The sequence below is a fragment of the Lynx rufus genome, unplaced genomic scaffold (genome assembly GCF_022079265.1).
Source record: "Lynx rufus isolate CCGP_SWC_20201006 ecotype Redwood Valley unplaced genomic scaffold, mLynRuf1.p SCAF_15, whole genome shotgun sequence".
NCBI classification, from domain to species: domain Eukaryota; kingdom Metazoa; phylum Chordata; class Mammalia; order Carnivora; family Felidae; genus Lynx; species Lynx rufus.
Window position 1 is genome coordinate 48,363,597 of NW_025814829.1, and position 21,058 is coordinate 48,384,654.

Sequence of the window (21,058 nt, forward strand, 5' to 3'; positions counted from 1 at the left end):
TTTCTTTAAGTATCTGTTGAATGGCTCATCGGGAGCTTAGAGAGACCTGCTTGCTCAGAGAAGAGACAGAATTGTGCCTTAAACATCCCCTCCCCAGCATACCCCTGTCCTCCAGTACAGCACTGGGTTTACTAAGTACTCGGGAACTATCTGTCAGTTTGGACTTGACATTCTAAATCATTACATGACTTATTTCCTTTTATCATTCATCTCAGCACTAAAGGGTAAGTAGTGCCCATCTATTGGTAGGATACTCTTACTTTCCAAATTCTGAGTCCCACCCCTAACCTCAAAGGAAGGAACAATCCTCAAAGCCTATTTGAATCAATTAACTTCTTCATTCATGCAAAAATTATGTAGGGGGAAAATGAAAAGTGGAAGGAAGAGGAAAACGTCAGGATACTCTTCTGCCTCTTTTCTGTTATACTTAAAATTAATCATATAAGCTTTTTCTAACTTTGCCTCAAGGGATCCAGTGAGAAAAAGACTGTAAGGCTGTCTAGCGCAGTGTCTGACAATAGTGGATGCTTGATATATACCAGTTTATTTATTATAATATAATGTACTAAAATCAGAGGATCTCCCTCCTTTATTGCTACATGATCCACCATCCTATTTTCTTCTTTTCTCTCTTTCACTTAAAGAATGGTCTGTGTGTGATTTTTAAAAAAATATATGTATACATAATATATATAATATATATGATTATTTAAAAATATTATATATATGTATATATATATTTGTACGATGGTTCAATGCTTAGTTACCTAATAAAGTGCAGATGAGAAATTACGTCCAGCATTTTCCTTAAATCTCTTCTACAATTTAAGACATCTCAGGGAAGGGATAGAGGAACTCCTCCATCAACGGATCATGATTTTTATCTCTGTCAAGTGACCCACAATTTGGTTACTGGTGCAATGAGAAATTAAGAAATTAGCACACTTTTATGACTGTCATTTCGCAGTCACTCAAATCAGAACTGGAATGCCACAAAAACAACTCCCTGTTCGCCCAGAGAAAAAAAAGAAAGAAAGTAAAGGGGAAATTCAGATTAGTCACAAAGAAGTTCCCCCGCCTGCCTGCAGAAGCTGCAGTGTTAAAACTGAGAGAGTGTGCTCTGTTCTTTCAATTGCCTCTTATCTCTGGTCCCAGGACCTCTGTGTATTTTCTGATTGATAAGCTTTGTTTTCCCTTCCCCTCCTTCTTTGTGAGGAAGAGGTCAGTCCTCCATCAGGCTCCCCTTTGTTACAGTTTTCATCTTCCCTGCATCCAGATTGTGAAGATGGAAGGGGTCCAACCCCTGGATGAGAATGTGAGAAACGCACCAGGGCGAAGATTCCAGAGCAACAAGCTATTGCTGGTGGCGGCTGTAATTCAGGGGCTGGGGCTGCTCCTGTGTTTCACCTACATCTGCCTGCACTTCTATGCTTCCCAGGTAAGATGCTCCACTGGGCCCTTTGTTTCCTCCAGCTTGTGATGATGGTAGCCCCAGCAGCTACAGTCATTTGGAAATAGTCTGATGTCAAAATTCCTGATTGCCCCCTGACCTGCCCCTCAGGGATTGTAAAGTGTGGTCAAACACCCTCCTGTCTTTCTTTTCCTTCCTTCTTTTCAGTAGTGGCAGTGGTGGGGCACAGTGGAGGTAGGGCATGGGCACTGCTTCTGGATTCTTCTTTTCCTCGCAGTGCAAGAATCCTGACATTCCTTTATGAGCTGTCGCTTTGAAGCATGGAGCCACTGCTATACTTGCTTTACCCATTCTGCTAGTAAGCATCTGATCAGGGGATTAATATAAAAAGGAAACAAGAAAGGGACCAGTTCCACCTTTCCACTGCATTCATAAACCCCATAGGTGATTTGCTTTTTGAAGAATGCTGAAGGTACCAACATTAAGTTCCTTTAAATAGCTAACCTGTGTTTTTTAAGGGCGGAGATGTGCATGTTCACGTGCATATGCATACATGTCCAAATGATGACCCCACCAACTTAATCAGAGATTGTATTTCAGCTATTCTCTGCCAGTCACAACCTACAGACATCACTTTGTCTTCTTCCCACTTTGTCCAATGCATTGTGTAGTGGGTGATCATCTTTCTAAGTATTTCCCCCACTTAATGCAGATATTCTTTCCCTTTTTCCTTCTCTTTGTTCTGATCCATTTTACATTATTTTTTAAATTTACTTGTTTATAACTACAAACATTATTAGGTCTTTAAGGATGCTCTTGACTACAAGAGATTCCACTGAAAAGGAAATAAATGTATAATCTTCCCATGGTCCCTTGTCGGGGCCAGTCTGATCATTCTTGTTTCCTTGGCAGGCTGCTTTGGGTTGGAAAAGCCTCTCCCTGGGAAAGGTGAGACAGTAGGAGCTTTCATTTCTGATGGCCATGTCAGAGACTGGGTACTTTAAATTAGACCAGGAGAAGATAAGCAGAGTCCTAGCCAAAGCCTGGGCTTGTCTTTGTCTACCGGAAGTAGGGGTTTTTGGTGTATAGAGGCCGGCGGGAGTGCGGTTGTGATCACTGTACCGCAGAGAGGGCTCATGTTCCTAAATTCCAGAAGCGTAGCTGGTGTCATGTCAGGTCTGCAGACCAGCGAGCACAAGGTGCCAGTCCTCTCTTCATCCTGCCACACATTTCCTTCTCTGTGCAGAGCCCCTTGCGTGAAATTAGAGTAGGCGATTAGAGGGGAGGGCTGGGGGAGGAGCAACGTGTCCATGGCAGGATGCCTAAGACATAGACCGGAATTAGGCTTTTCTGAGAAGAAAACAAAGAGAATGACCAAAAATAGAACAGCTGAGTGCATTCACCAGGTCCAGGAGCCCTGAGAGTGCTTTCAAACAACCACAGTGTTACATATTTCCTTACACCGTGGGATGATAAAAAGACAAGACAGATGGCCCCAGTTAAGGCTCAACAATTGCACCAGGGCTCTGAGCAGGAAAGAGAAAAAGGTGAAACAGCTCTATAGCCAGCTGGTGGCAGGGCCACCCTGGACTGTCAATACCTAGAAGATGCTGAGAAGGAGAGGGGTCCTTTCTGGCAAATCACCCAGTGACTAGGTGAACAGAGCTTGGAAGGAAACATAAGCACGAGTTTCTAGGATGCTCGAATTCACAGTGAGCCCATCGCTAGGAGAGAATTAGCTTTCTGTGGTCCTGGCACAGAAATGGAAGCAAAGACCCAGGAGGTATGTTAGAGCTGTTTTCTCAAGAAATGTGCTCTCATATACTCAGGATACAAAATTTTTTTCTGGCACAGATATTTGAAATTCTTCACTTGACATTACCTTTAATTTTTTTTTCTTATTTCTTAGCTAGACTGTCTTAGCTAACATAATTTCTTGTACTGTTGTAGGACCAAGGGCAGCATAATGGGTCCTTACATTTAATCTCATTTAGTCTAAAAGGGGGAAGGATAGCATAGATGGGTCATGTGTATTCTCCCCGGAATTTGATCAAATGGTTGTGGCGGCAGTGTGTGTGTGAGTGTGCATGTGAGAAAGAGAGAAGAGAGAAGGGTGTAGAGTAGCTGTTGAAAAAGGGACATAGACTGGTAGCCTTCCTAAACTCATTGATAAGACTGTTTGGAATTTTGGTTGAAATGGGGTTGAAGGATGGGGTTGGTGGTGATGTAAATCAAACCCCTACTTTTATAAAACATGGTATTTCAGGGGTGTCTGGGTGGCTCAGTCAGTTGAGTGTCCGACTCTTGATTTAGGCTCAGGTCGTGATCCCAGGGTCATGGGGTCAAGCCCTGTATTGGGCTCCATGCTGAGCGTGAAGCCTGCTTAGGATTCTCTCTCTCTCTCTCTCTCTCTCTCTCTCTCTGCTCCTCTCCCCCACTCACACACATTCTCTCACTAAAATAAAATAAAAAACAAAAAAACCACATGATATGCCAGTGATGTGTTTAAAGGGTGAAATTGAGCTGAAATGCTGATCATTTTTCCAGTTAAACTGGATCTATTTTATTGCAGGAAAACATATTTGGAAAATAATCATGATTTTTCTTCATTTCCTAGATTTAACTTTTAGCTTTATAAAATAACTGCCTACATGTAGAGGTCTGTAAAAAAATACAGATATAGCTATTAAACTTCATTTGACAGTGGGCTTTCTCTTCAATCAAGTTTATTTAATAACCTTTTGTTTTCTCACCACTCTGTTGAGTTTTATTTACTTACGTGAAAAGCAGAAGTTTGAGTTTTTGAGATGCGAGAAAGAAAGATAGATCTTACCCACTCCTTCTGTAACTTCCCTCTTTGGGCCTTGATTTACTCATTTTAACACAAGGCAGTTGGATCACATGAACAGAAAGATCTCTTACAGCTCAATATCCTGTGAGTATGTAGTTCATATATGTATTTGTAGAATGGGTATGAGGATTTGAGAAATACAAAATATAAGTAAACAGGTTTTTGTGTCTAAGCTTATGGATTTATGCTTCTTAAGAAGGGACTGGGGGAAATCAAATTTGCACATATATTTGTAACTTGTACTTATTCACATATCATACACATATCAGATAACTTAATATGGGTTAGCTAAATGCCTTATTTAGAAAGGGGAAAGAAGTGGATGCCTTAGAAGAATATTCATGACACAAGTTATAAAATTGAGTGCTTCTGTCACTAAAGCCAATAGACATTTTTAGATATTTATTGGGACTGCCATTTAAAATATCAGGCTCCCAATTGTATCTGTAGTTTCATCTGGGAACAATGGCAGAAAAAAGTTGACCTATGAAGCATGGAGTTTGTGTAAATTATATCCATGTGTCTCAGGGCTTTTGAAGCCAGGGCTCTTACGAGATTTATACCACCTTCACTATAGCACTCTATATAGGTGAGGGCTTTTAGTGATAATTTTGTTTTGAGATAGAAGAAGAGAGAGAGAGAGAAAGAAAGAGAGACAGAGAGAGAGAGAGAGAGAGAGAGAGAGAGAACCTGCAAAATTGCATGTGTGAGCAGGGAAGGGGCAGAGAAAGAGGGAGACAGATCATCTTAAGGAGGCTCCACACTTAGCGGAGACTGACACCAAGCTCAATCTTGACCTGAGCTGAAATCAAGAGTCCAACACTTAACTGACTGAGCCACCCAGGTGTCCTTTTTTTAGTGATGATTCTTCAGCAACCCCCCAGTGAAAGTTTTACATTCCTTCCACTTTTACTGGTGGGAAGAACAAAAGTGGAGATGCTTGGAAAGTGAATTGACCTCTTCTGTACCAGCAATGCCCAGGATTAGAATTCACAGTTTATTGATGAAATGTCAGGCTATAACTTGGACTTTTATTTGTATCATTTAGGAAGAAAAAGAGGTGTTTTTGCTTGAAAAATCTTGTCTCAGATTAGCTCAATTTAAATGCGTCCCATGCAACCTAACAAGTTTTTAGAAATACTTTTTTTTAATAACATGCAAATAAGTGATTTCTGATACAACTGAGTTTGCATTTCATAAACAATTCTGTGAGAATTGAAAAGAAACATCTGAAGGATTGAACTGATTTGTCATTAAATATTTTTCAGGTTTTTAGGGGAGGTACTGATAAAAACATACAGAATCTTTGGATTTTTGAGCAGGCATTAGACATAGCCTATCTAGAGATAAAACCCCATAAACTCAGAGACGGTAGAAGCTCGGGGATCAGGTAATGCTTCAGCTGATATTAGAACAAAGAGGGGAAATTCTTTAAACAGACAAGAGAGATGGTGTTGGGTAGGGGCAGAAGGCTTCCTTGTTCAGAATGGTTGAAGTGTTCACAGGGAAAAGTGGCAGATGAGGCTGAAAACTTAGGCGGGGGCAGATCACAAAGGGTCTTGTCACTCTTGCCAAGGGGCACATTTATTTATTAATATGCAAAAGAAAATACAGGAAACATTACTAAAAGTGTTGCTTCTCCAAATTTCGCTTCTCTACTGTGTGGCCTACTTATTGGCAAATACAGAAAGTGAATCAAATCTCATATGGCACTAGGGGGCACCACAGTAAAACTAACCATTCTCAGATTTATTTATTTATTTATTTATTTTTAAAGAGCCTATTTCTCAGGAAGCTAAGTGCTGATCCATGTGTAAGAGGATGAACAGTACCCGGGGGCCTAATATTGTTGACTATTTACACAGTGATGATATTTTCTCAGTGAAAAACTTAGATACATGTTCTACACAGTGATGATATTTCCTAAATGAAAGTTTTAGCTACATGTTCTCACCCACATATTCAAAATAGGACAGAGTAATTTGGAGAGATCATGTTGGAAAATGTCACATACATATACAGATACAGAAACAAACACATCCACACATGCACGGGAGATCTGGAAAGCTTGGTATAGACCCAAGAGTATAATCTCCCGATTCCTTTTCTCTGATGTCAGCCCCTAACTACCAGCACCAAGTAAACCCAGCCTTGCCCAGGGCTGACCATCCTGCCCTTCCAATTCTATTTCTTTTAGTAGCAATTACTTCTGTGCCCTTCACTCTTACAGAAACTGCAGCTTTCCACTCTTCAGGGATTTTTCATTCATAGAAAATGAACATTAATCTTCTGGAGACATCTAGGCTAGAGAAGCCATGTACAATATTGTTTTCTTTTTTTTTTTAATGTTTATTTATTATTGAGAGACAGAGTGTGAGCAGGGGAGGGGCAGAGGGAGAGGGAGAGGGAGAGGGAGAGGGAGAGGGAGAGGGAGAGGGGGAGGGAGACACAGAATCCGAAGCAGGCTCCAGGTTCTGAGCTGTCAGCACTGAGCCTGACGCGGGGCTCGAACCCACGAACTGCGAGATCATGACCTGAGCCAAAGTCGGATGCTCAACCGACTGAGCCACCCAGGCGCCCCTGCAATATTGTTTTTATGTTATGTTTGGTGAGTGAAAATAAACAACTGAACTGCAAAGTAGAAAGGTTATTTCCCAGTCCCAGGTGAAATAGATGGTCCCGACACCCTATAGCTTGTGTGTTTTGTTTGTAACCATCCATACTTTTGATGTCCGTATCTTTCCAGATGAAGGAATGAAAACACTTCCTTACATGAAATTACAAAACATCGCAAACTTTTGGAGGAGCTGTTGATATACAGGAGAGTGTGCTGGACCAGAAACTAGATGACTGGTTCAGTCCAGCCTTTTAACTTCATGACCCTGGGTAAATTCTGTAAAATTCCCAGAGCATCAGTTTCATCATTTCCAAAATCAGAATTTGGTTGTTGTGAGGAGCAAATGTTGTGTTGCAGAGCTTTGTAAATGCTAAGATTATTATTATTATTATTCATGAACATGCTTCCATAAGGCTAGGGCCACTAAAATGTTTACTTTGTGGCATGTATACACATGTATGCACACCCCGTGACCTCAGAAAGCGTATCATAGTTAAGGTTAACCTTAGCTTCATGAACACTGACTTTGCTACTGTAATTTTTAGGATTAAAAACAAGTCCCAAAGCCCTTGTAATAGTGCTAGCATTTCTGAACATAGATTTCTAAGTGAGAGCCCACGACTGGGTGGGAGGGAGAAATTTATGAAGGCATAACAGTGTTATCGGGTTAGCATCCGAAAGTGGTTCAGAGATCTAAAATGACACACTTAGAACATGCCTATTCCATCTCTCCCCCCCCCCCCCCAGTTTGGTATATTTTATCCAATTCTCCAATGACTTGGTTGCCAAATAGAGTCGAAAATTACGTCTAGAAAAAGCATGCTATCTTTTTCATGATACTGGAAACATTGGGGATAGGGCTAGCATAATCAAATTTGCTTTCCGCAGACCTTTCATTCTAAGATGTAGCTTAGGTGGCTTGTTAATTGTATAAATTTGTCTAGCTTTGGTAACATGTAAATGCTATTTAAGAACATACTCTGACCGATAGAAAAATGGACAGTAGACTCAACTTTAATTCTCCCAACACTAATGTAGTGAGCATTATATATGATAGTAATGCTTCCTTCATTCCCTAAATGCAAACTGTATATGTGGGGAAGTGAGAGTCCAGTGAGTTTAAATGGTGTACCCTCAGGGCTGGGCTTTCCTGTAGGTATAGCTACGGCAGAGCCAGAGAAACCATCAAAGATCTGGATGAAGATGAGAGTGTCATAAAAAATTGAAAGCAAGCAGCAAAAACAGTCATTAAGGGCAAATATAAAAACCTGCTGGGTTATAAAATAAGTTGTAAAACACACACTGTACAGTTAAGTATATATAAAATATATTTATATATTTTATATTTATATATTTTATAAATTTATAAATATATGTTTTGTATATAAAATAAATTTTGAAATACTCATGTGTTGGGTGCTTAGTGTTTTTAGCTTCAAACTCCCCAAAAGTTCCTAACCTGGCCCTGTATACGGTACAATGAAGACTGGGAACGCCAAGATCTTTTTGGAGGGATAACTGAGGGCTGTCACTCCTACTGTTATTTCCAATAACAGCCCCTTGTTTTTGCAGATCTTTTCTGTACTTTTGTCCTCACTAATTCACTACCACCTTGAAGGCAGTTACACACATATTTGTGTCCAGTTTTTCAATGAGAAAATGTGAGGCTTGAGAGACTTGCTTAGGTTTACATAGAAAAGTCAGGGTTAGAAATTAAGACAAGGTCTAAATTCTAGTCCTGTCTCTTTCCATTACACTTGGCTAAGACTCCATGACTCTTGGCTTTACAAATTTTGTCTGGCTGTTTTAAAATTTGTTTCCTTTTCTGGCATTCGTAGTTTTTGAGGAGAAATTGAGGGAAAGATTTGTGACCTAGTATGGAGGAGGAAGATTCTTTTCTGAAAGAGAGTTAAATCTATTTATGCCAATGTAGGTAACATGATCAATGAAGCTTTAACAGTTGCATAATACCTTATGGTTGTTTTTATAAGACGGAATATTGCATGTCTGGTATATTCATAGATGAGAAAGGGGACCTCAATTTGGGTACTAGCTCATCTTTTCTGAGCCCGATTTTCTCTCTTTTATTATTATTATTATTATTATTATTGTTATTTTAAATTATAAGGAGATTAGACTACATAATCTCCCTAGGCCTTTGTAATTCCGTCAGACTCTGATTCAAAGATTTACTTTAGGAGCGCCTGGGTGGCTCAGTCGGTTAAGCGGCCGACTTCGACCCAGGTCATGATCTCGCGGTCTGTGAGTTTGAGCCCCGTGTCGGGCTCTGTGCTGACAGCTCAGAGCCTGGAGCCTGTTTCGGATTCTGTGTCTCCCTCTCTCTGGCCCTCCCCCATTCATGCTTTGTCTCTCTCTGTCTCAAAAATAAATAAACGCTAAAAAAAAAAAAAAAAAAAAAAAAACCAAAAAAACCCAAAGATTTACTTTAATGTGAAAGTGTCATTTGCCACTGCTTGTAAATACCTATTCAATCATGTGTTAGTTTTTTAGAGCTGCCATGATAAATTACCATAAACTAGGTGTCTTAAACCAGCAAACATGTATTTTCTCACAGTGCTGGATGGTAGAAGTTCAAAGTCAAAGTCTTTCCAGGGCCATAGAGAAGTCTTTCCTCTGAAGGCCCTAGAGAAGAGTCCTTCCCTGCCTCTTTCTGGCTTCTGGTGACTCCCGGGAGTCCTTGATCTTCCTTGGCTTGTAGTTGCATTACCCCAAGCTCTGTCACCGTCTTCGCCTCACCATCTCCATGTGTGTACCACTGTGTCCTCTCCTTTTGCTTTAAGGACACCAGTCATATTGGATTTAGGGCCCACCCTAATCTAGTTGGTCCCATGCTAACTTAACTAATTACATCTGCAAAGGCCCTATTTCCAAAGGAAGTCACAAACTGAGCTTCCAGATGGACATGAAAGGTGGGGGGGGGGGTGACACTATTCAAACCACTACAAACCTCTTATTCATTTACTTGTTTAACAATATCTATGGTTATTATTTTCCTGTCAGACACTGAGGAAACAGTGGTGAGTGAGATATGGTCTTCTTTGCCCTCCCAGAGTTTCCAACACAGTGGGGAAACAAGATGGTTAAACAAGCAATAACAGTGTGTGAGACGTACTGGATAACCACATAGGGTACAGTGAGAAACTTCAGTAAGAAGCTTCACAGAAAGCTATCTACCTATGTCAGTACCTGGTTTCTTGACTGGGAGTATAAAGTGAGCACACTCCTCTTTTGCATTAGATGCTTTACTTCTCTTCCATTCCTTAAAAGAAAGGCTTTAGTTTTTTTTAAAAAAACTTTTCAAGTTTTGTTGACATAAAATGTTACATTAGTTTCAGGTGTACAACAGAGTGATTCAACCTCTCTATATATTTGCTGTGTTCACCACCTATCTCCATACATTCCTGTACTTTTTACTCCCATGACTTATTCATTCCATAACTGGAAGCCCCTGTCTCCTATTCCCCTTAACCCATTTTTCTGAACCCCCTACATCCATCAATTTGTTCTCTGTATTTATAGATCTGATTCTGCTTTTATTTATTTATTCATTTTGCTATTTAGATTCCATATATGAGTGAAAACATACAATATTTGCCTTTCTCTGTGTGATTTATTTCACTTAGCATTGTACCCTCTAGGTCCATCCATATTGTTGTAAATGGCAAGATCTCACCCTTTTTATGGCTGTATAATATTCCACTATCTATATCTGTATCTATATCTATATCTATATCTATATCTATATCTATACCTACCTACCTATCTTTATACCTATTAGGAAAGGCTTTAGTTTAAGATGTCATTGTCACCACCATGATCATCCCATGATGATTTTTATCAGTTACCAATCCCAGCTTTCAGCAGAATACAGGTTGAGGATTATTTAGGCTCATGCAAATGAGGCTAAGAGCTTCACTTCACAAAGAACACTAGAGATATCTTTGATTGTTCACTAACCATCAGAAGGAGTCACTTGAGAAGGAGACCTACTGCTTTTATTAAGGAAGAGGGATTTATTGTGTTGAAAAAATCTGTTCAAAGGTCTTCTTATCACCCAATCTCCCAGGGTTTCTCTTGAATGTTGTGATTTGCTGAATCTCTGACATGGAAGAGTTCATGGGCATTGTTTATTCCACAGTGTGAATAAGCACTTCTTACTGCTTTTTCCATCAGTTTAACTGAGGTTGGACATCAAGATGAGGAAATTAGAAACTGGGAAAGAGAAGGGACTTATAGATGGCTTCAAACCAGACCCAGGTGTTCCTATTCCCAGACGAATGCCTTGTCCGGTTCTACTAAGTTGCCCTCCCAAGGCAACAATCCCTCCTTTTTGTATAGCAAGTGAAATGGGGAATGAGTGACTTCAAATAGAAATATATTGCTTGTGATAATTTTGCTATTCCCTTTGTACTCAAGGAAGAATGAGGCAATTTCAAAAAACCCTGAGCAGTGTATAATGTTGGCTACAGCCAGTGTCAGCTCTATGTGATTATGTGATTATGTAGCCACTAGCTAAGGTCTGGGCATAGTCTAAGGGGCTAAGTTCCACCTTAGCTCAGCAAACATTATTTACTGAATGCCATTATGTTTGATGCATTGGAAGACTCATAATCATACAGTGGGTACATTGTTAACAGAGCCTTCCAGTTGCTTAGAGACTAGGCTTCTACAAGGATATTATGGTGGAGACTTAATCATTGGGGTGAAGAAGGGTGTTCTTAGAAATGTTTTGGTAGACTCCTCTGTCAATGTACTTTAAGGAATTCCCCAGTTAATCTGGAAAGGGAAACCCAGATACAAGAATACCCTTCCCTTGGGGATATAATTGGTTGTCTTAGGTCAGTCATATAATTTTGAAGGTATGTTCATGTCACCTGGATGCTTATGCTTCATTTGGTTGTTTACCTGAATACCTGGATTCCTCTTAGGAATCTGTTAATTGCTAACCACTGAGGACAATGGAACCACAGTTCTTGTTCTCTGAGATAGGAGAGGGTCAGTAAATGGCTCTTTGAGAGATCTCCATTACTAAGTAAGTTTGGCAGGAAGAGTGGAAGTGGTTAGAGAAAGCAGGCTACATTAGGATTTCACATGGGTTGTGTAGTTGGGAAGAGAATAAATAGTAGGAGAAAAATTACAGCAAAAAGGTGCCAGCAGTCACGGTGAAAGGTGGGGAGGAGCAAGAGAAAGTGTTTGGACGACAATTGAAACGGCTCTTCTTTGTGTGCATTAAATCCCCCACAAAAGACTCTTTATTAGAAGAGGTTTTCAAGGCCACACCTCTTCATCTCTAAGAAATGTACCTTTGGGCATATGGTTTTATGAATACAGAAGCCTCCCTGGCCAAAGTACCAGTTTTTGCCCATTCTTCTCATTCCTTTCTGAGTGGGCTTGTGAACTTCCCCGATCAGAGGCGGGCCCTTCCCTTTGCAAGGAGGCTGTTTCCACCGAGTGCACACACACATGCGGCAGGATGAGAGTCTACCTCCCCAGCCTACTGTAATGAGTTAAGTATGGAAAATTCCATCTTTCTTTTCAGAGGCTCCTTGAGACATACACCAACAGCTTGTGAGGTTGTGCTTTCATGAGCTCTCAGGTCTTCTCTACTGACATGCAGCCCAAGGTGGATGAGGCTCACATTCAGTGCGAGATGGCATGGTCAACTGGGGAGTCCCCCTTACAGATCTCTTTCCCCACCATCCAACACTGATTCACACCCCAGCGCACTCCCACATAGGATCCTGACACTGCAGCCTGACATCAAGTGAGGAAGGGCAAGGCCCACATAGTAAGTGTGGAGCCCACTTCCTGCTTTCATATTTGATGACTATCATTCCCTCCTGCCACAGATGCCCCTCTCCAGGACAAATGCCAAATGAGTATAAAGGTGGCAGCCTCCTGCCACATCCCAGTGAGTCAGAATTAGAAACTCACACTCTCCCAAGATGAGCCCTTGAATGAAGCATCACATTTTTGGGAACTCGGTACAGACTGCTAGGTAAACTCTAGCCATCAGATATGTCCCAACCATGTTCTTGGACAGTTCAGTGCTCAAGATGCTAAGAGAGGCCAGGAATGGACCTAATTCTGGCTCTTGTTTGCAGCACCTGCTTGCTTCCTACTTTGTACTTGTTCATGGGCCTGCTGCTCCATGCCAGGACAACTGAACCTAATCAGAGCCTCACTAGAAGTTTTGCCAACCTGCACAATACAGACGACCTTGTAGAGTTGTCCGAAGAGCTTTGTTTCTGGAGAACTTCTGGATATTTTGAGATATATATGAATATTTTGACAACTGTGTAAAACCTAATATTTATTCCTCATTAGTATTATGATGAAAATAATTCAAATTAATCTTGGACCCTCTGACAAATGTTTTCATAGGTTTTGTGTGTTTTTTTTTTTTACTCTTAAGATAATATAGGATAAAGTGAAAAGTTATTATCAGGGACTAGAGTTCAACCAAATTCAAGTTAATACCTGTTTATTTGTGAGCAAGTTCTTAAGAGCATTGATTCTCATTTTCCTATCTGCAAAACATGGGTTGTTATTATTCATACTTAATAGGATTTTTTTGAGCAGCAAATGAGGTAATGATTCTGAGAAAGAACAACCTAATGCATGGCATGTTATAAGTTCTTAGTGAATTTTTATTTTTTTTTCTTGAATACCAAGAATGGTCTCATTTCTAGACCTTTCTTCCATAGAATGTCTTTTGCTTATCTGGTCCCTTTCTCTCTTTCAAGGCCTCTGTCCAAGTTTTTTCTCCTTGAGCTGCCAAAGCCTGCAGTGACTTTTTTGTTCTCTGGAACTTTTTCACATACACTGTCTATTGATGTTTCCCAAGGTTTTATGTAGAGGGAGGGTTTTATTTCCTCAGCTGGCATATGTTTGTCAAAAATAAGAATTGTGTGTTCTATTCCTTTGTGTTCCCAGAGTTGAATGAATGCCTGCCACACAGCAGATACTCAGTAATTGTTGATGCTGTTTCAAACCACCAAATAATATGACAATCATATTATTCAATCAACTACCAAATAATTCAGTAGAACAAACATTTCTTGTTTGCATCGAGGAAACGATTTCCTTTATACTTATGCTTCTGAGACCACTTCATTCCAACATCAGGACTATATTTTTTTCTGATGTGCTTGACCTACATGAGTTTGGATTTCACCTTTGAGAATGATGTGGGTTCTTCAGACTTTCCAGCTTGTTCTTACATGGAAGCTCTCTGAGACCTTTGATATTTTCCCTTTTCTTTTAGTATCTGGAAAGGATCTGAGGATTTTGCTTTTCATCATGGTAAAAAAGACCATGTTTGTTTGTATGTGGGTAAAATAAATATCTTCTGATTGTTTTCTGGTAATTCTTTCTCATTAGGCCCGGATGCTTTTGTGCTGTTTCTTTGGGCTACGAGAGCCAAAGAGCTAATATTTCAGGGACTTTGATAGTCTTTATTCACTATTTTAATAATTCCTTCATTTAATACTCATATATAAGGCTTGAGTAGTGTTGTGCTGAATAAATTAAGAACATGACATGGATCTTGTCTTCCATGTGCATCCGAAAATAATAGCTGACATTTGTCGACTCCTACAATATTCCAGGCCGTGTGGTGAAAATTCACAAACATTATATTATTTAATCTTCTTTCACTCTAAGATATAGATTTTATTATTTCCATTTTATAGGTGAAAAAACTGAAATTTAGCAAGTTAGTACCAATTTCCCAAGGTCGTACAGCTAAATAGTCTTGTAGAGCAGATGAGACGTATGGTGGTAGAGTGGAAGTCAATAGAGAGTTTTTGTTTTATTTTGTTTTTTACCTTAGGATCAAATCTTGGTGCTGTACATTTTATAGGTTTTAACAAATGAATAATGGCACGTGCCCACCATTACAGTGTCATACAGAATAGTCTTACTACTCTGAAACTTCTGTACTTACCTACTCATCTCCCCTTGCTCCCTAACACCTGGCAACCACTGATCTTTAACTGTCTCTATGGTTTTGTCTTTTTCAGAATGTTCTGTATTCAGAATCATACAGTATGTGGCCTTCTCAAATTGGCTTCTTTCACTTAGTAATATGCATTTAAGTTTCCTCCATGTCTTTTCATGGCTTCATAGCTCATTTCTTTCCAGCACTAAGAGTCCAATGTCTGGATATATCACAGTGTATTTATACATTAACTTACTGAAGAACATCTTAGCTGCTTCCAAGTTTTGACAATAATGAACAAAGCTGCTATAAACATTCATGTGAACAGAGTGACTTTAAACACTCACTGTGCGAGTGCAGAAGCCAAAAATCAGTTCCTGATTTAGGCCTTGAAGGTGGTGATATTTTGATGGATGGACACAGATGGAGGGACATTTTTGGCAGAGAGAACAAAGGAGGCAAATATATTTCAAATGCTCGCCAGCCTGATTGCTGGGTGCTTTCACATGTTTCTTACTTAAACTTCACAGTCATCTGGAACATTCCAATAGCAATTAGTATGCCATAGTTTCACACAGATGAAGACTAATGCTCAGAAATAGTATATAATATCTCCAAATACACAGAGCTAGATAAGTCACAATTTGAACTGAATCTGACTCCCAAGTCTGTGCTCTCTGTCTCATCCTACCAGGCTCTAGTCAAGGGCAAAAAGATTGGAGAAAATGGTTGGCTAGAGCGTATGACATGGAAAGGATATGTGTGGTAATAAAGCTTGACAAGGAGGTTGGAGCCAGGCAATGGAGGGTCTGTTGGGAGGGTGGTTCAGGGCAGTGGGGTAGTGAGTGTGAAGAATCAAATATGGAGGACGAAGGGAAAAGTGGAAGGGCACAGAAGAAGAGGAAAGGAGAATCTTATTTTATTTTACAACATTTCCTAGACTTAATGGTATTGTTGCCAGTAAGAAAACTTCTGAGAATATGTAAATGTCTAATACTGGTCAATCTTCAGGAGAAGAAACAGGAAACCTGAGCCTGGAGTTCTGTTAGATCTACCCTAGAGAGGAAGTCACGTTGGCTTTCCTTGGTCTCAGAGAATGTCCTCTTGGTTATAACCACCCCTACTTCGTAAGGGTACTTCAAAACATTCAGAACTTCCTTTGATTTGCAGGGAGCGTTTGGAGAATCAGTCAAATAATTAAGTCATGAGGGCTTTTAGATCTCAGAGCTTGATGTAAACTTGGACGAAGAGCCTTCATGTTTTTCTCTTTTATTAAAATTGACTTAGCACTGCAACTTTTAAAATCCAAATCATGGACAGTTAATGCTGGAAGAAATGCCTGTGATCTTCTGGTAATTTTTAAAGATGAAAAAACTGACTTCTAGGAAAGTTATGAAACTTGCCTGGGATGACATTGTACCTGCCCCGCTGACATTAAAACCAAGGTTGCTGCATGCTGAAATGTGGCCATTCATGCTGGGACCAACCAGCTAGAGAGCATTGGGAGCATTTATTTACCCAGGGGATTATGGTGATAACGTAATATGCCCTTTGAGAGGCCCTCTTCCAGAACATTGCCTTAAGCATGAAGGATACTAATTTAGCTGTCACAAGTAGTTCATGGAGGGGACAGACTCTCAAATCATCCTAAATCAACAGCTCTCTCCATGTGCTTACCACTGGCAGCTCTCAGAAAGGCTCTCCCTTCTTCCTACGCTGCCTGTTGGTTTCAGCTTGGTAAGGCTTGTGATGGGAAGGCTTAGAAGGGAAGTAGGGGATTCCTCATGTGTGTGGGCAGTCCCCAGTGGAATCTGCTTGACTGCAGCCACTGGTGTGCCAGGAGAATGGGAAGCAGGGATTCCACACCCCAGGGTATGAAAACAAATCCCTCCCCATGCCTTTGAGCAAAATGTCTTGCCAAAAATAATCTGTGAGAAGAGATGTTGTTCCAGGCAGGAGCAATAGGTGGTGCTTTTTGTTTTTCTTTTTAATTTCCTTTTTTAGTAGGTAATACAAGCTTATGGTACAAAATTTTAAAAATATAAAAAAAGTAGACCATGAAAAGTAAATGTCCCCCCATTCCTGACCTCAGGCTTCCAATTCCATTTTCCAGAGGCAATATTTATGATCCGTTTTCTGATAATTCCTTCAGATATATTTAATGCCCATACAAGCATTATTAATATTTTTTAACGTGAATGGTAATATATTTTATACATGATTCTGCCCCCTTTTTTTCACTTCATATATTTTGGAGATTGCTCTGTATTGAACTGCTTTGTTCTTTTAACCATCATATTACTATAGACATTTCATTTATTCAGGCTTCCTTTCTTCATTATTTTACCTCTCTTGCTGTTGAGTACTTGCTTGGTTCAAGTTAGGTTTTTCAAGCCATTAAACAAAAGAGAAAGAGCCAATGTTAGAAATATATGCACTCAAATCTACTGAATTCTGAAGGATTAGACCAGTTTCTATGGCCCGTATGATCTGAAGACAGGATAGTCTTACTCCTGTGTTGCAGTGAAAGAAGTAGCCAGGAAGCTTCCAGAATTCACTCCCAGTGCATCCTGGGAGTTTGTGGCCATGGTGGAATGACTGGCCACAGCCTTCTGCATGAGGGGATCTCTGACTGAATGGATTTCTCAAGATGACTATTAAATTCTCTGTTATCCAAAATGGGAAAGGGGGGCTCAGAGAGACAAAACAATATACTAGAGATGGGTTTGGCAGAGGTGAGGACAGATCTTAGATGCTTGCATGACAGAATACTCCTGGCTCATCTTAGGAAATGTTATAGAAAAGCAAGGGAGCAGGTACAAGTCTGGGTCTAATCTTCATAGAAAAAATGGTCTCTCGTCAAGTCATTCCTTCTATAGCTCCTGCATTTCTGCTTCATAGGATATGACTTGTCAATTTCATTTGTTCACCTTTTTTCCTAAAAATATATCCTTTTTCCTCCATCAGGTGCCACCTCAGTATCCTCCAATTCAAAGTATCAAAGTACAATTTACCAGTAAGTATTGTTCAATTGATTCATGTTTTTCTTTAAAAAAAAAATGTTTATCCATTCATTCTGAGAGAGAGAGTGAGCAGGGGAGGGACACAGAGAGAAGGAGACAGAGAATCTCAAACAGGCTCCACACTGCCAGCATGGAGCCCTATGTGGGGCTCAATCTTACAAACTTTGAGATCATGACCTGAGCTGAAATCAAGAGTTGGATGCTTAACCGACTGAGCCACCCAGGCGCCCCTGATTCATGCTTTTAAATGAATCTTCTTTCTAGTCTCTTAATTTCTTCCCCCAAACAGGATCTCTTCCTATTCTTTGGGAAGTATGAAATCCTGCAATTGTTAGAGCCTGCATGCTGTTTTCATTAGGGACAAAGAAAATGTATAAAGAATAAAAGGGAGTAATTAGTTACCAAATATATGCTTGTCACTATTAATCACTTTATATGCCTCTCAGAAAACCTCTGAATAGGAATTATTCTCATTTTTCGTAGGTAAGAAAGCTAAAGGATGACTTTCCGACACATCATTTCCCACTAAGTTGATTATAGGACAATATTCTGTCTTAATGAGAGTTGGGAGGTCCCAAATATGAAGGCAAGGTGATCCACTATTAGGAGAGCATTATTTGGATCCATGATTAGTATTAGGACAATCACCAGTAGTTTCTATATGGATATTCATTTGTTTCATTCATTCCCTTCATTTGCCTGAAGGGAAGTATATCTTGCCCTCCAAAAGTGGTCTTCATTTTCAATTTAAACTATGCCACCTGGGCCTGATGCAAATCAAGAATTAACTGAATTGTGCCCAAGAGTGGGGACTATTCTTTCCTATGACTAAGGGACATGGACCAGAGTGGGTAATCTGAGATGTGGTTGCTTGGCCATTCACAATGATATTGTGGCTGAGGTAGAAATAAAAGAAATTTAGTCTTTTTGCCTTACACTTGGAATGGCCCTACACAAAGCTACCAAAGCTATCAATCTGTGTCCTTCCCCATCCTTTATCTTCTCTCTCCTGTAGTGGTAACTTTCCCCAAAGCACTTTCCAGGAAAAACTAGCAATAAAAAAGTAAAATGGAGAAGCAGGTCTGTGTTCTTGAACTCTTCCACCTACATCGTATTGAGCAGAACTGAGCCCACAGACATTCTGTAACGGCGGCATTATCGAACTTAAGTGACTGCTAGCAAAGATCAGTAGTAAATGCTGTTGATAAGTCCAGTGCCCAGGGCATGTGGCAAACTTGCACTTCACAGTCAGGTGGAGAGAGGATAGGGCAGCATTAAGAGCAATTGCTTTGTGTGAATGGGGTGTGCAGGCCCTGGGCAGGGGCACTCCTGCTACCCTTCGCCCTTGTCTATTCATTGAAAAAGGAAGGAAGCACTGAAGTGGCAACACCTCCTGGTTTTGAAAAATCAGAGAAACTTCGAAGTGCCATTTCCCGCCACTGGTCTGTTGCGACCACTGCCAATTGCTCTAACCTCTTAGTTTTTGCATCCAGCTCCGTTCTGAATTCCTCTTGGCCACTAGTATTAGTTTTGCCTCTTCTTTCATTCCCCAGGTAAAGCAGACTCCAACCCTCATGTGGAAACACAATGCTCTCCTTCTTTTATTCTTTTCAAAAATCTTTCCCGATCATGTTCTCTTCATATGTTTTTAGATGTACTGGAAGATTGTTGCCCCAATGCTGTGCTAAGAAATCATTCTTTTTTTTTTTTCTTCTTGCCCTCCCCTCCTTAGAGTGTGGGAATGGGACAGGTTGCATCATCACATCCCCAAACAAGGATGAAACCATGAAGGTGCAAGACAACTCAATCATCATCAACTGTGATGGGTTCTATCTCATCTCTCTGAAGGGCTACTTCTCTGAGGAGCTCAGCCTCAGCCTTTATTACCGGAAGGGTCGGAAACCTCTCTTCTCCCTGAGCAAGGTCAAATCTGTCGACTCCATTGGAGTGGCCCATCTAGCTTTTAAGGACAAAGTCTACTTTAACGTGACCACTCACAATACCTCCTACAAAGACATCCAGGTGAATGGTGGGGAATTGATTGTCATTCTTCAAACTCCTGGTGGATTCTGTGCCTACTGAGGACCTGAGGGCTGCACCTAAGCCTGGCACCAGCAAGAACACTGAACTGGGGTTGGACAGGACTCTGATTCTTCTGTGGGAGTGGAGAAGTCGTCCTAGCTTAGCCCCCATATATGGCCACACGGGATGTGACCAGAAGCAGATCCCCTAACTCAGGGATATTTAAAACTTATTTTACATACGAATTAACTTTATTTATCTTCACATCTTCTAAATCACCTATCCCTCATCCCTGATGGTTGCCTCAAGCTTACTAGTTACCTCTACAAAAATGAGAAAATAGGTGCCCCTTCCTCAAGGCACATTATTTCTATTGATCAGGAAATTGTCATAATAAACTTCCTTTATTGAAAAAGACACTTGACTACCCTTTGCTGGAAATTTGACATCTGGCTTTATCAAAATGAAGAGGACAAAGGAAGGGGACATGAATCTGTCAAAGGTGGTATCTCTCCAAGATGAAATTCGTTGCTATTTGCATAGTACCTAAATACTTCTCTCATTTGGTGGAGTTCAAAAGGAAAATCATCTTGAGAACAGCTGCCAGGACTTGAAGACAGCCAGCTAAAGAATACTCTGTGCTCTGGGCTTTTTTTTTTTTTTTCTTTGCCACTTTGCTTTTCCAGCCTCCAATGTAATTAATAGAGATTTCCCTTCAAAGATGCTATGAAAAATGTAATCAGAAACTTCAGGAAAACTGTAAGAGATTTTTCCAAACTCGGGAGAGCAAGATAATTTATTGTGAGGGTTATCTTTATCGCATAGGAGAGCAGTGAAACTGGACATCTCAGGGTAAAAGTCAGTAAGAATTTAAATAGTCTGGGAAGGAAAAGACATAAGCAGGAGGCAAAGCAACCCATGTGCATTCTCCTGCTTATGCTGAATATACAATCAGCTCCATTTCTTGTACATGTATACCACATTGCTAGTTTAAAAAATGAAGCAATTCTTTTCTTAAACACAAATTTATGTTGAGACACTGAGAAGCTATTATATGAAAAATACTGACATCTGTCTACAAACACCGTCATATCATATATGATCTCACATTGATAATTGAGACTAGAATGACCAATAATCAGCCAATACCAATAGGGGAAAAGATCCACTT

The 21,058-nt window shown here is 40.2% G+C and overlaps 1 protein-coding gene across 1 annotated transcript; it reads left to right on the forward strand.

The window, feature by feature from the left end:
• Positions 1–949: 949 nt before the first annotated feature.
• On the forward strand, positions 950–20,762 carry TNFSF4 (TNF superfamily member 4). The gene is made up of 3 exons (XM_047077318.1): positions 950–1,438; positions 17,810–17,858; positions 19,598–20,762. The coding sequence occupies exons 1-3, from the start codon at positions 950–952 to the stop codon at positions 19,945–19,947; spliced, it is 888 nt and encodes a 295-aa protein (XP_046933274.1). The 3' UTR covers positions 19,948–20,762.
• Positions 20,763–21,058: the final 296 nt, after the last annotated feature.